Here is a 14497-nt window from a genome sequence, read left to right as displayed (position 1 = left end):
GTCCGATTTAAGTTAAATAGTGCACTAAAGTCCCTATATATCCTTCGAATTACACGAAATTTGGCATAACATACTGAATTGAGCCTAGAGTTATCTCTGCCAAGTTTCGTCAAAATCGGTTTAGATTTAGATATAGCCCCCATATATATGTTCGTCCGATTTTAGTTAAATAGTGCACCAAAGTCCCTATATATCCTTCGATTTGTACGAAAATTGGCAAAGCATTTTGAATAAAGTCTAGAACGGTGTGTGTTAAGTTTCGTGAAAATCGATTCAGATTTATTTATAGCTCCTATATATATTTTCGTCCGATTTGATGTAAATGGGGTACCAAAGTCCCTAAATATCTTCTGATTTGCACGAAATTTGGTATAGCGTACTGAATTATGTCTAGAACGATGTCTGTTAAATTTCTTGAAAATCGGTCCTGATTTAGATATAGCTCCCATATAAATTTTCGTCCGATTTAAGGTAAATGGGGCACCAAAGTCCCTATATATCTTTTGATGTGCACGAAATTTTGCATAGTGTACTGAATTAAGTCCTGAATGATGTGTGGTAAGTTTTAGGAAAATCGGTTGAAATTTCGATATACCTCCCTCCCGAATGAAATAAAATTTATCATAGGTTGCCGAAAGACATGAATATGTTCCTTCGAGGGAACATTGATATGCAATTGTAAGAATACATATGTACAATATAGCCAAGTGGTGAAGGGTATCATATAGTTGGCCCAGTCCGGTTTTACTACTTTCCTTCTAATTTCTATCTTAATAAAGAAGTAGTAATGCATTGCCTTACCTTTAAAATACATGATCCTTTCGCCTCATTTTCCGCAACGCTGACATTATAATAAGTCCTATCGAAAATCGGTTCATTATCGTTGACATCATGGATGGTAACTAAAATCGTAGCCGTTGATGACATTGGTGGATGGCCATTATCATGAGCCAACACCGTTAGTTGAGGTACTGGTTCCGTTTCACAATCGATATGGCTACGTGTGGTAATCACTCCCGTGTATTTATCAATTTGAAACCATTGCGAATGGGTGTCAGGTGTATCCAAAAGACTATATGTTACCGCCGAGTTATTACCCTCATCCCGATCATAGGCAAACACCTGCAGTACCGATGTTCCAGGATCTGAGATTTCCATAACGTTGGCTTGATAAATGGATTTTTCAAATTCCGGGGCATTATCATTGATATCGGTGACACGTAAATAAATTGTCTTCGAGGCATGCAGGGGAGGGGTACCATTATCTGTGGCCACTACGGAAAGGGTGTAGTTTGGGGTTATTTCACGATCCAATGTCATGTTGACAATGACGAGATAAATTATATTGTCTCGAGTGGTTAAACCAAAATGACCATCACCACCGTTGAGGGTAACATTGACATTGGCATATTCGGTTTTCGAGTCGGGGTCGTGAACAGATATCCTTGCCACAAAGTCACCAGGTTCAGCTGATTCAGATATCTTCGGCGTGGCATCATCACTGAGGAAAATCACATTTATTGTCGGCTGATTGTCGTTGACATCGGTGACCCGTATCGATACAAAGGTTGTGGTCTCCAGTGGAGTTTCTCCATGATCCTTGGCCACCACCACCAATTCATGTAATTCCCTGGTCTCAAAATCCAGCGCCTTATTCACAGATATCCAACCAGTTTGCGGGTCGATTTGAAACATTTGCTCCTTATCACTCTGGCGACGATTTATGGAGTATTCGGCCAAACCATTTTCCTCTGCATCAGCATCTGTGGCATAGACCTGCAGTACCATGGTACCCACTGTGGCATTTTCGGGGATGGTGGCAAAATAACGACTCTGATTGAAAATCGGTTGATTGTCGTTGACATCCTGTATGGTAATGTTCACGGTCATTTGTCCCCTCAGGGGTGGGGTGCCACCATCCAAGGCCTCTATTACCAAACTGTAAAAGGGTGTAGTTTCCCGATCCAAAAAGCCATTGATCTGTAAATCCAAATAGAGCACACCATCACGTTCGCGATGCGACGACAAACGAAATGCATTGTTCGTATTACCCGAAACGATATTGTAGCGCTGAGTATTATAACGACCGAGATCCATATCGCGAGCCGGATTTAACGTCCTCTTTACGTCACGCGGTGTATTTTCCGGAAATTCAATATTCATAACCGACGTTGGAAAAGTGGGGGCATTATCATTTTCATCGAGAACTCGTATTTGTACGCGCACATTTTCACCACTTCGGGGTATGGCCACGAGGCTGTAAGAGGCTCGTGTCTCCCGATCTAAACGCACTTTTGTCCGTATTTCACCGGTGGTATGATCAATGGCTAGGTCGGTGTCAACACCACTACCCGGTACGGGTACAATTAAATATGGCGGCCCACTATCTACCCCCGGCAGCTGTTCTCCGATATAGCCAATTTGATGGCCTATGGGGACACCCTCCGATACATCTAATTTGCGATCCAATTCTGCTCGTACCACGTGACATGTGGTTTGTAAAATTAGGCCTAATACTAATAAAAATGGCCAATGCCTATGACTTGTTGTGGTTGTTGTTGTTGTTGTTTTTGTTATGGATGACAGGGATGCTGATGATGATGATGGAGTATTGAGGCGAGGGCAAGAATTCTGTTTCCTACTATTTTGTTCATCCATTGTCGATCTTCTTCGAAATCTATGCTGCATGTTAATATATTGTTGGCTGGTTGGATTTATTGTAATGTTTGTTGTTGTTGTTGTGGCCTTATTATGTAAATCAGTCATATTTGTTGTTATTATTTGAGGGTTCTGTCTTTTAATATTAAATTTCCTCAGAATATGTTGTTGTTGTTTGTGCTGATGAAAATCTTCTTCTTCTCCTCCTTCTTCTGTTTGTTTTAAGTAGCTTTTGCTCTTTGTCCACAAAGAGCCAAAAAGCTACTTAAACTTGTTGGGGGGTTTTGTTGGGTTTATAGTGTAGTTCGTGCCTTCTTAAACCCTCTTCTGTTGACAATCAATCTGAAGTTTCTTCATGATGTTGTTGCTTTGGATATTATTCGAAAATGGAATCATTGCTGCTGCATTTTTCTTTGTGGGAAAATGTTGGAGATTTCTTTTTTGACTTGCCGATGAACACGTGAAGGTATCTGAAACGGAAAGACAAACATTGGTTAGATTTTTTTAAATAAAATTTTATAAAAATCAATTCGAACTTAGCCATACAAATAATTTGAAGTTACATTTTTGAATAATTATACAGATTATTTTCAATATTTTTTTCGAAGTGACAAATAATTTTTGTCAATAATAATAAAGGGGCTTAGATTTTTTTAAAAATATGTTTTGGACAAAAACCGAAAACAGAGGCTTAGATTTTTTATTTAAATTAATCTTTTATACCCTACACAACTATGTTGTCAGGGTATTATAGCTTAGTGCAGCCCCAAGAGTTTTGTAACGCCGCGAAATATTGGTCCTAGACCCACCATTAAGTACACCGATCGTCATATCTCGACTAGCTGAATTGATCTAAACATGTGTGTCCGTCCGTCTGTGTGTGCATTATAATTTGTAAACACGATACAGGCCACAGTTATGAACCATGTTTTAGGTAAAGATCGGTAAAAATTTAGGGGATGAGATGGTTTCTGTGGTTGCTCTAGAGGCAACAATTGTGGCCCAAAACCTCGCTATTTTTACATGGAGAAGGGGGTCAGGCCAAAGAATAAGCATGCCTGTTCTGATAAAGATCGGTCAATATTTAGAGGGTCAAATGAACCCTGACGTTTGTGTGAAAAATGAAAAAAATGTATTCTATAGCGTATATATTTACTCTTGAAGGATATAGAGCCGAGAAGTTAATAGTATATCCAAAAGGAGTGGTTGGCCTTTAAATTGATACCAGTTATATTGTTGTATGTACTCGAAAAGGACCTATCGGAGCCCTTCAATACCGAACGAGGATTCCGACAAGGTGACAGTTTGTCGTGTGATCTTTTTAACATCCTGCTGGGAAAAGATCATACGAGAGGCAAAGGTGAACAGAAATGGCACAACACATGTTATTCGCCTACGCCGATGACATCGATATAATGGATCGAACATTGCGAGCGGTAACAGCCACCTTTGAATAAATTGAAAAGGAGTCTGCCAAAGTGGTATTAGCAGTAAACGGTGAGAAGACCAAGCTGATGGTATCAACGCACAAGACGTCCCGTAGACTCGGACCAACTGTGGAATTTGAGAACTACATCTTCGAGTTAGTTAAAGATTTTATATACCTTGTTACCGCCATAAATAAAACTAATGACATCAGTTTTGAAATTCGGCGGAGGATTGTGATGGCCAAAAGATGCTACTATGGTCTAAGTAAGCAGTTTAGAAGCAAGGCCACCTCCCGCCAGACCAAACTCACACTTTACAAGACGCTGATACTAGATGAGGCAGCTCTTGGGGTGTTTGAAAGAAAATTTCTCAGAAAGATCTACATCTTGGAACGTGATCTTCCAAATTGGTGGATTTGCGCACAAGACCGACGCGCTTGGAAATCTTTTTTAAGCTCGGCTTATGGAACAACAGTTCTGTAACAAGTAAGGAAGCATGTACTCCGATTTGCGGGTTACACTTAAGTATTTACAGGTGCTTACGTATTCAGATATTATCTAGTAAACCGTTACCACACTGGAGAATATAACGTTACTTATGACCAAGGACAACGCCTGTAATTTTCGGTGATTATCAGATAACAATTTTGGGATGAAGTGGACCAACAACTTTTTTGTGTATTTTTACGAGTCGATCTTTAGGCCAAAGTTATAAGCCGAACATCACAACACAACCCACGGTGAAGGGAATGTGGACAAGTAATTAGAAAGACTGTACTGAATATTAGTAATATTCGGAAAATAAGTCAGTGTAAGGAAGAGGTGCAGTTGACCTCCCATCGGGCAAGAGGGTGAAACTACGTCAATATATTGCCCAGGCTCGGAATTAAAATCCGCAGAAAGTTACAGTTCCGTGGTAGTCGTGTCGGCCCCGTCCGACTATACTGCTCCCCTCACTGTTTATACCCTTCACCACACTGTGATACAGGGTATTATGTCTTTGGGCATATGTTTGTAATAGGCAAAAGAAAACGGGATAGACACATGGTTCCTTTTGAGAATATGCATAGAATCACTCTTAAAGTAGATTTATGCATGTCCATATATTTGTAATAGGCAAAAGAAAACGGGATAGACACATGGTTCCTTTTGAGAATATGCATAGAATCACTCTTAAAGTAGATTTATGCATGTCTGTCCAAGTTAAATTATAAACAAAATACAGGTCGCATTTTTGATTCGAATTGGATGAAACTTGACACAACTCATTTATTTGGTCCGATTTTATGTAAATTGTGCACTAAAGACCCAAAATGTGTTCAATTGCCGCACAATTTTGTACAATGAAGTTAATATAAATTAATCTCTGGTTAATATAAATTAATCTCTGGGAAGTCTCATTGAAATCGGTTCTGATTTAGATATAGGTGCACCAAACTCCTTATGTTTATCAGATATTTATCGAAATAATCAACGGGTGTCTGATTGGTATTTACTTTAGGTCCCCTTAAAGTAAATATCAATCAGACACCCGTTGACACCTTCTCGGTGTCAAAAATTTTTGTTTAGTTTTTCGAATCGACACTAATTCAAGATGTCATGTCCCTACAAAATTTCAAGTGAAAATCTCAAGAACTCTTGAAGATATAGTCGATTTATTGTGTCATCATCAAGCGACGGCAAGAGTGATTCTCAAACTTTGAACGCAATTTTCGAAAAAAACTAATAACCCAATCGATTTCAAATTTTGGGTCGTTTCTCTGTGAGTGTATAGCTATTGTATGAACACTAATAACCTTTGTGGTCAAAATATGCGATTTAAAAAAAATTTTGTTAATTGTTGTCGTTTCTCTGTGAGTGTATAGCTATTGTATGAACAAGGATAAAGCCAATCGGGGAAGATCTTCCTTATTTTTTAACTTAGTTTGTGGTCAGAATTATGAGTATACCAATGAAGCAATTGTAGGTGTGCGAATTAATTATCCATCGATACAACAAAAATATGCTTTAAAAGGACTGTTTCTATAAAGAAGACAAATGTCGAATCTTGACAAAATTTGAATTTAATTCGCATATTCAAGTTTCGCATCAGGGCGGAATAAATACATGTTATCAACATACGACCTTTGTAAAGCCACATAGCCCAATATGCCTGATGAGCCGCTTAACCAACGGCGAAACGCGTCGCATAATGGTGGGTACGTAGGTTCTTCTCCTGGCTTTCCTTTTCATTGCAAAACTTAGATCATTAAGCACAACTTGAAAGGGTATACATAACTCACTTAAAAATTACTTTCAAATTATTTACAAGGAAAAATTAAGAATATTAAGTCGTGGATTTTTAAAAAAAATATTTTTCAAAGAATAACTAACTCCTGGATTTTTTAAAAAATATTTTCTTTAAAGTCTTCAGTCTTTCTTCCTCCCATTGATCATTTCCCCCCATCCCATTTTTTTCCATTCAATTGAAACTTTCAATTTTTTTTAATGTTGTCTTAATGAAAACAAATGTGCCAATTGTGCTGTTTGACAATTAATTAGAAATCATGAATTAATGTTGGCTTGCTTGGCTTTTTTGTTTAAACAATTTGTGATTGGTTGTTGTTTAGCGTTTTTATTTGTCATTTTCCTGCGGTTAACTATAAGAAAGCATGCAATCTTTGTGTTGTTGTTGTGTTAACTATTTACAGTGTTTTTGTTGTTGTTGTTGTCGCCGATGTTTTCAAATGAGCCGTTCAGTCGTACGAAGCTGGTCATTTGTCAGTTTATGTGTTTTATTACCTGTTGTGTATTTTTATGATTTTTCTATAAATGAAAACTTAATTAAATTTCGCTGTAGCAGTCACATAAAACTGGGGGATTTATGACATTCATGATGCTGGTGGTGGTGGCGATGATAATAATAATCGGTTGATTAGTTTGCGGTAGGGAAAATAAAGAGTTTATTGGTGATTTTTTTGTTTTTGGGAAGAAAGATAAAATTAATAAATGCAGGGAAGTCATCGGGGATTGGAGTTATGAATATTGAACATAATTCGATAATGGGGATGGAGTTAAAAATAAATTATTCAGCTGTCCTTTCGATAGGGGATATTTTCGTGGAATCTATTCTTGAAACATAAGAAATTAATAGTGAACAAGTGAAAAAGCGTTAAGTTCGGCCGGGCCGAACTTTGTATACCCTCCACCATAGATATACTGACAGGTACTAGAAATGAAAATAAAGGAAACATACCAAAAAGTGGATTATGTAAACCATAATACAAATTTCAGAAATTTTTAATTGATAATTCAAATTCGAAGATGGGGAAAAACCTCCACAGAGGCTAGGTCTAAATGCGACTATATTTCATTATCGAACCTTACGTTCTAATTTTTTACCTCGCTATCCTCTGCAGGTGAAATGATTACACTAGAGTCTTAGAACCAAACTCAAAACGCGGAACATATCAGATAACTATATTAATATAAAAAAGGGGGTTATATGGGGACTACCCCAAAAAGGGGGCGAATATTAATAATTTTTGGTAGAGAGATTTGGTACCTATTAATAACTCAAAATACTAAATTACAGCTAATTCGGCGGAAAAATACGATCAAAACCCCCAAAATTCTAAAAATTGGGAGGTACCATTATATAGGGGCTACCAGAAAAAGTGGACCTATATTTATAATTTTTTGTGGAGACATTAAGGACCCAATAAGAACCCAATGTAGCAAAGTTCAGCGAAAAACGTGCTCAAGAACCCCAAAATACCGAAAATTGGGGGGTACCCCTATATGGGGGCTACCCGAAAAAATTGACCTATATACATAATTTTTTTTAGAGAGGTTTGGTACCTATTAAGAACTCAAAACACTAAATTACAGCCAATTCGGCGAAAAAATACGACCAAAACCCCCAAAGTACTGAAAATTAGGAGGTTCCGTTATATGGGGGCTACCAGAAAATATGGACCTATACTTATAATTTTTTGTGGAGACATTTAGTATCCAATAAGAACCCAATGTACCAAATTTCAGCGAATTCGGCTGAAAAGGCGCTCAAGAACCCTAAAATACCGAAATTTGCCGGGTACCCTTATATGGGAGCTATGCCTAAACGTGGACCGATATATCCCATCTTCGAACTTGACCTGCCTGCAGACAAAAGACAACCCTATGCAAAATTTCAGCACCCTATCTCAATTCCTTCAGAAGATAGCGTGATTACAACAGACGGACGGACATGGCTAGATCGTCTTAGAATTTTACCCTGATCATGAATATATATACTTTATAGGGTCGGAAATGAATATTTCGAGGAGTTACAAACGGAATGACAAAATTAATATACCCTCCATACTATGGTGGAGGGTATAAAAAATATTTTTAAAGAAATCCCCGCTTGAGTGTATGCTTCAAAAAAAATATTCTTAAAATAATCCAAGCCTAGTGTGGATGCTTGAAAAAATATTCTTAAAAAATCCTTGCCTTTTATGGATGCTTGAAAAAATATTCTTTAAAAAATCCAGGCATTGAGAGGATGTTGAAAAATATTTTTACAAAAATCTATGTCATGAGTGGTTACTTGAAAAATATATTCAAAAAAATTACTACCACATCAGTCCATAATATCTGAAAAATTTGTATAGAATTCCCGAAATAACCTAATTTATAATATTAATTAAATAATTACTTATGTCTTATAAAATAAATAATATTCAATCAATAAGTTTGTTAAACGTACACACCATCACCCTGCACTCCACACCATTGGCAGCTGCCTATATATACATGTATATTTACTCTCATACACATATCTTGTTTTTGTTAATATTTTAATTTAAATTTTAATTAAACCATAATTAATCTTGTCTCGACTATGTTCAGCTAACTGTTTTCTGGTTGTTTTTGGCTTTATGTTAATGCCGACACCATAGCCGCTGCGGCTGCTGCCACTGTTTAGTGTTAAAGTGTGTATAATTCACTCTTTTCGTAGGTGTGTGTGTATATGGCGTTTTATTATTCATCAGTTTGGCTATAAAACAAAAGACTTAAGTAGCGAACTTGTTTTTTTATTTTAATTCACACAATAGCTTAACTAGGGGAGACATACACACTCACACACACTAAATAGATAAATGCGTGTGTGTATGTTGTTAACGCTCATAAGCAGCTCACGAAAACATTTAACATCGTTTGCGTTTATGTTTCTAATAAATTATTGCAATGATATTTTTTGTTGTTGTATTCTTTTAATTTATGTCATTAAGTTTGTGTGTGTGTGTGACACACATTATAAGATTCGAAATGTTTTTATTTAAATTGTTTATACGTTAAAATATTTTGTATCATGTCTCCCATCGATTTGTTAATATAAATTATTATTCATATAAGCCACCTTCATTCATATGAAGCGGTCAGTCAGCCAGTGAGCCCGGCAAATGGCAATGTTGTGTCTGGTTTTTAATTAATAGCATTCAATTAATGTTCTGTTCTATTTCGCAAAAATTAAATGTGTTTAAATGGAAACCGAACAGTGTCGGAGAAAAAACACTTTGTATTCGAATGGCAATCAAAACATTCTGTATAAACATGGCTAGACACAAATGGAAGGAATTTGTTTCCTGCAGACAGTGGGGGAAAATTTCAAAGAATTGAAATCCACGCTTGAAAATATATTTTTAAAAGGGTTCTCATCGCCTTGAAAAAATATTTTTAAAAAGGTCATCGTCGCCTTGAAAATTTTTTTTTAAAAAGGTCCTCGTCGCCTTGAAAAAATATTCTTTAAAAAATCCACGCCTTATATGATGACCCTTGAAAAAATATTCTTTAAAAAATCCACGCCTTGTATGATGACCCTTGAAAAAATATTCTTTAAAAAATCCACGCCTTGTATGATGACCCTTGAAAAAATATTCTTTAAAAAATCCACGCCTTGTGTAGGCCCCTGAAAAAATATTCTTTAAAAAATCCACGCCTTGTGTAGGCCCCTGAAAAAATATTCTTTAAAAAATCCACGCCTTGTGTAGGCCACTGAAAAAATATTCTTTAAAAAATCCACGCCTTGTGTAGGCCACTGAAAAAATATTCTTTAAAAAATCCACGCCTTGTGTAGGCCACTGAAAAAATATTCTTTAAAAAATCCACGCCTTGTGTAGGCCCCTGAAAAAATATTCTTTAAAAAATCCACGCATTGAGTAGGCCCCTGAAAATATATTCTTTAAAAAATCCACGACTTGTGTAGGCCCCTGAAGAAATATTCTTTAAAAAATCCACGCCTTTTGTAGGCCCCTGAAGAAATATTCTTTAAAAAATCCACGCCTTTTGTAGGCCCCTGAAGAAATATTCTTTAAAAAATCCACGCCTTTTGTAGGCCCCTGAAAAAATATTCTTTAAAATGTCACGCCTTGTGTAGGCCCCTGAAAAAATATTCTTTAAAATGTCCACGCCTTGTGTAGGCCCCTGAAAAAATATTCTTTAAAATATCCACACCTTGTGTAGGCCCCTGAAAAAATATTCTTTAAAAAATCCACGCCTTGTGTAGGCCCCTGAAAAAATATTCTTTAAAAAATCCACGCCTTGTGTAGGCCCCTGAAAAAATATTCTTTAAAAAATCCACGCCTTGTGTAGGCCCCTGAAAAAATATTCTTTAAAAAATCCACGCCTTGTGTAGGCCCCTGAAAAAATAATCTTTAAAAAATCCACGCCTTGTGTAGGCCCCTGAAAAAATAATCTTTAAAAAATCCACGCCTTGTGTAGGCCCCTGAAAAAATATTCTTTATAAAATCCACGCCTTGTGTAGGCCCCTGAAAAAATATTCCTTAAAAAATCCACGCCTTGTATAGAGCCTTACAAAAATATTCTTTAAAAAATCCACGCCTTGTATAGAGCCTTACAAAAATATTCTTTAAAAAAATCCACGCCTTGTATAGAGCCTTACAAAAATATTCTTTAAAGTATCCACGCCTTGTATGATGACCCTTGAAAAAATCTTCTTTAAAAAATCCACGCCTTGTAATTTTTTTTTTTCAATTTGTCCCACTGTTCTTTTGTATAATGTTGCTGGGTAGCTCCCATAATTTATAATTAAAAAACAGTGTTTTTAAAGAATTTGTATGTCACTATTAAGACACATTAAATGACAAGTATTTTTTGTAATGTTGGCTGGTAATGTAAATGGCGTTGTTGTTGTTAGTGTTGCTGTTCCATGTTATTCACATACCTTTTAAACACTTGCAAAAGGTTAATTAGATAATATGTTACTGGTGTTGTTGGCAACAAATATTACATTAACCACTTAAAACAAAAAAAATCAATTATTTTTGTTTTGTTGAAATATTAAATAAATGATGTTTATGCATAAATGGAATTGACGGTAATGATTCAGATACAGTGGGACCTACTGAAAAATACGCAGGAGCTAGGTGGGTAATATGAAAATATATTTAGTGAAAGTCGAATTGTTTAATCCAAGAGATAGGTGTCTCTTGGATGAAACACTTTGGAATACATTTCAAAATCATCCATTAAATGGTTCCACTGTTATAATTTATGCAAATTTTCTACTGCTGCCTTATTTATTATCTCTTTTTTTCTTACTCCCTCTACATTTAAATTTTTTATAGCATTTGCCTGGAAATTTATTGCAATTTTGCATTCATTTTATATTATTCTTATCTTGTTCTATCATGTAGTGCAGTGGCCAAGTTAGTTTCTTTTATTTTAACTGTTTTTTTTCGTTCTGCAGACATCAGATAATTATTTATTCTTCTCACATGCTTTGCAAGTTACAAGTCAATAATCATAATATTTTTGTGTTGTTGGGCAATTATTTTTTTTAAAAAAATATATATAATGACATTTCCATGCCCAGAACATTAACAGCAGGTTTTAAGGAGTTGCTGCCGGGATTTTGACTTTTTGGAAGCCACCACACCATACCACATTAAAATGGGAGTGATTACTGCAGAGATATGAATACATTTTGTTAAACTTTTTTCGGATTTTGACAGATTGATCGGGTTTGGCAGGTTGTAGTAGCAGTAGTGCAGTTATAAGGCATGGCTGGCATACCAACGTTTTTTGAAAAAATTAAAATTGTTGCCAATAATAATAAAAAAATAAATACTGAAATGCCAAAAAGGCGCCAATATTTATGAAAAATGCGAAAAACAAATAGGAACATCTGGACACAAATAGAATGGACTGGTGGAATGGATTTTTATAATCAAGAATATTTTTGCACCAATCCTTGAATAAATAATTTTTTTAAAAATCCTTGCTTAGTGTTGGACGATCAAATATATCTTTTAGAAACCCAGAATTTGGTGTAGGCCTCTAAAAATATTTTTTAAATCTTGGAAATGTGTTGGTCCTTGTAAAAAAGCATTCCACGCTTATTTTTATAAAAAAATAAAAATATCATTTTTTTCAAAATTGTGTTAAATCATTCCATTCATTTTTTTTCATATCATGTCGTAACACATCAAAGGCCGAAACACCCCTTTCATTGGTTTGCTAAATATTTTTTTCCTAATTTACAAAATATCTAGCCTGGCTGCAAGAAGTCTTTGCTGCAGTCTGCCTACAATCATAACGATGATCATGATGATGTTGAAACAATTCAATTCACCCAGTCATTCTGATGTTAAACATCTTGTAAATACTATTTTAAAACCCCAAAAAAACAATAGAAATTAAAATGTTAGAAAAGGGAATTGTTGAGAGGTTGCCCCAGGGACATAATAATAAAAAGACAAAAACAAAATATTTTTCGTGGGAAATAGGATTTTCAAAATAATTTTTTATACCCTCAACCATAGTATGGAGGGTATATTAATTTTGTCATTTCGTTTGTAACTCATCGAAATATTCATTTCCGACCCTATAAAGTATATATATTCTTGATCAGGGTAAAATTCTAAGACGATCACGCTATCTTCTGAAGGAATTGAGATAGGTTGCTGAAATTTTGCATAAGGTTGTCTTTTGTCTGCAGACAGGTCAAGCTCGAAGATGGTCCACGTTTAGGCATAGCTCCCATGTAACAGTACCCCCCCCCCCCCCCATTTTTTTTTATTTTGAGGTTCTTGGGCGCGTTTTTCAACTGAATACGCTGAAATTTGGTACATTGGGTTCTTATTGGGTACTAAATGTCCTCACAAAAAATTATAAATATAGGTCCATTTTTCAGGTAGCCCCCATATAACGTTGCCTCCTAATTTTCAGTATTTTGGGGGTTTTGATCGTATTTTTCACACAGAATTGGCTCTAATTTAGTATTTCGAGTTCTTAATAGGTACAAAATCTCTCCACATAAAATTATAAATATAGGTCAATTTTTTCCGATATTCCCCATATTAGGTTACCCCCAAATTTTCGGTTATTTGGGGTTCTTCAGCATGTTTTTCAACCGAATACGCTGAAATTTGGTAGATTGGGTTCTTAATAGGTTCCAAATCTCTCCTTAAAAAAATTATGAATATAGGTCAATTTTTTCGGATAGCCCCCATATAAGGTACCCGCAATTTTCGGTATTTTGGGGTTCTTCAGCGCGTTTTTCAACCGAATACGCTGAAATTTGGTACATTGGGTTCTTTATAGGTTCCAAATCTCTCCCAAAAAAAACAAGAATATAGGTCAATTTTTTCGGATAGCCCCCATATAAGGTACCCGCAATTTTCGGTATTTTGAGGTTCTGGACAGCGCTTTTCAACCGAAGTCGCTGAAATTTGCTACATTCGATTTTTTTTTGGATACTAAATGTCTCTAAAAATATTATAAATATAGGTCCACTTTTTCTGGTAGCCCCCATACAACGGTTCCTCCTAATTTTCAGTATTTTGATGATTTTGATCGAATTTGTCCGCTGAATTAGCTGTAATTTTGTATTTTGAGTTCTTGATAGGTTCCAAATCTCTCCACAAAAAAATTATGAATATAGGTCCATTTTTAGGTATTTTGGGGTTCTTTAGCGCGTTTTTCAACCGAATTCGCAGTAATTTGGAATTTTGTAGTCGTATATAGTAACAAATCTCTCTACCAAAAATTATTAATATTCGCCCACTTTTTAGGGTAGTCCCCATATAACCCCCTTTTTATATTAAAATAGTTATCTGATTTGTTCCACGTGTTGAGTTTGGTTCTAAGACTCTTTTGTAATCATTTCACCTGCGGAGGATAGAGAGATAAAAAATTAGAACGTAAGGTTCGATAGTGAACTATAGCCGCATTTAGACCTAACCCCTGATTGGAGGTTCCAGAAGGAGTGGACCGATTTTCCCCATAATCGAATTTGAACTAAGTTTGGAAGAAATAATAAGATGGTCAAAGTTCCGGTAAAATCTAAATGTTCTGAAACGGATTTGGTCCAAAGAAAAATGGGGTCTAGAACCAATATTTCGATGAGACACATTTTCACAGTGTTA

The 14497-nt window shown here is 35.7% G+C and overlaps 1 protein-coding gene across 1 annotated transcript; it reads right to left on the bottom strand.

Annotated features, from left to right (window-relative positions):
• Nucleotides 1-801: 801 nt before the first annotated feature.
• Nucleotides 802-2471, bottom strand: LOC133334517 (protein dachsous-like; the record flags this gene model as incomplete). Its single annotated transcript, XM_061542831.1, has 1 exon — nt 802-2471. A coding segment is annotated over one exon (1670 nt), but the record flags the coding sequence as incomplete, so codon positions are not given.
• Nucleotides 2472-14497: the final 12026 nt, after the last annotated feature.

Source organism: Musca vetustissima, unplaced genomic scaffold (genome assembly GCF_032173495.1).
Source record: "Musca vetustissima isolate MV318-11 ecotype Yass unplaced genomic scaffold, APGP_CSIRO_Mvet_v1 utg8377, whole genome shotgun sequence".
Taxonomy (NCBI): domain Eukaryota; kingdom Metazoa; phylum Arthropoda; class Insecta; order Diptera; family Muscidae; genus Musca; species Musca vetustissima.
This window is presented reverse-complemented; position numbering and strand designations above follow the sequence as displayed.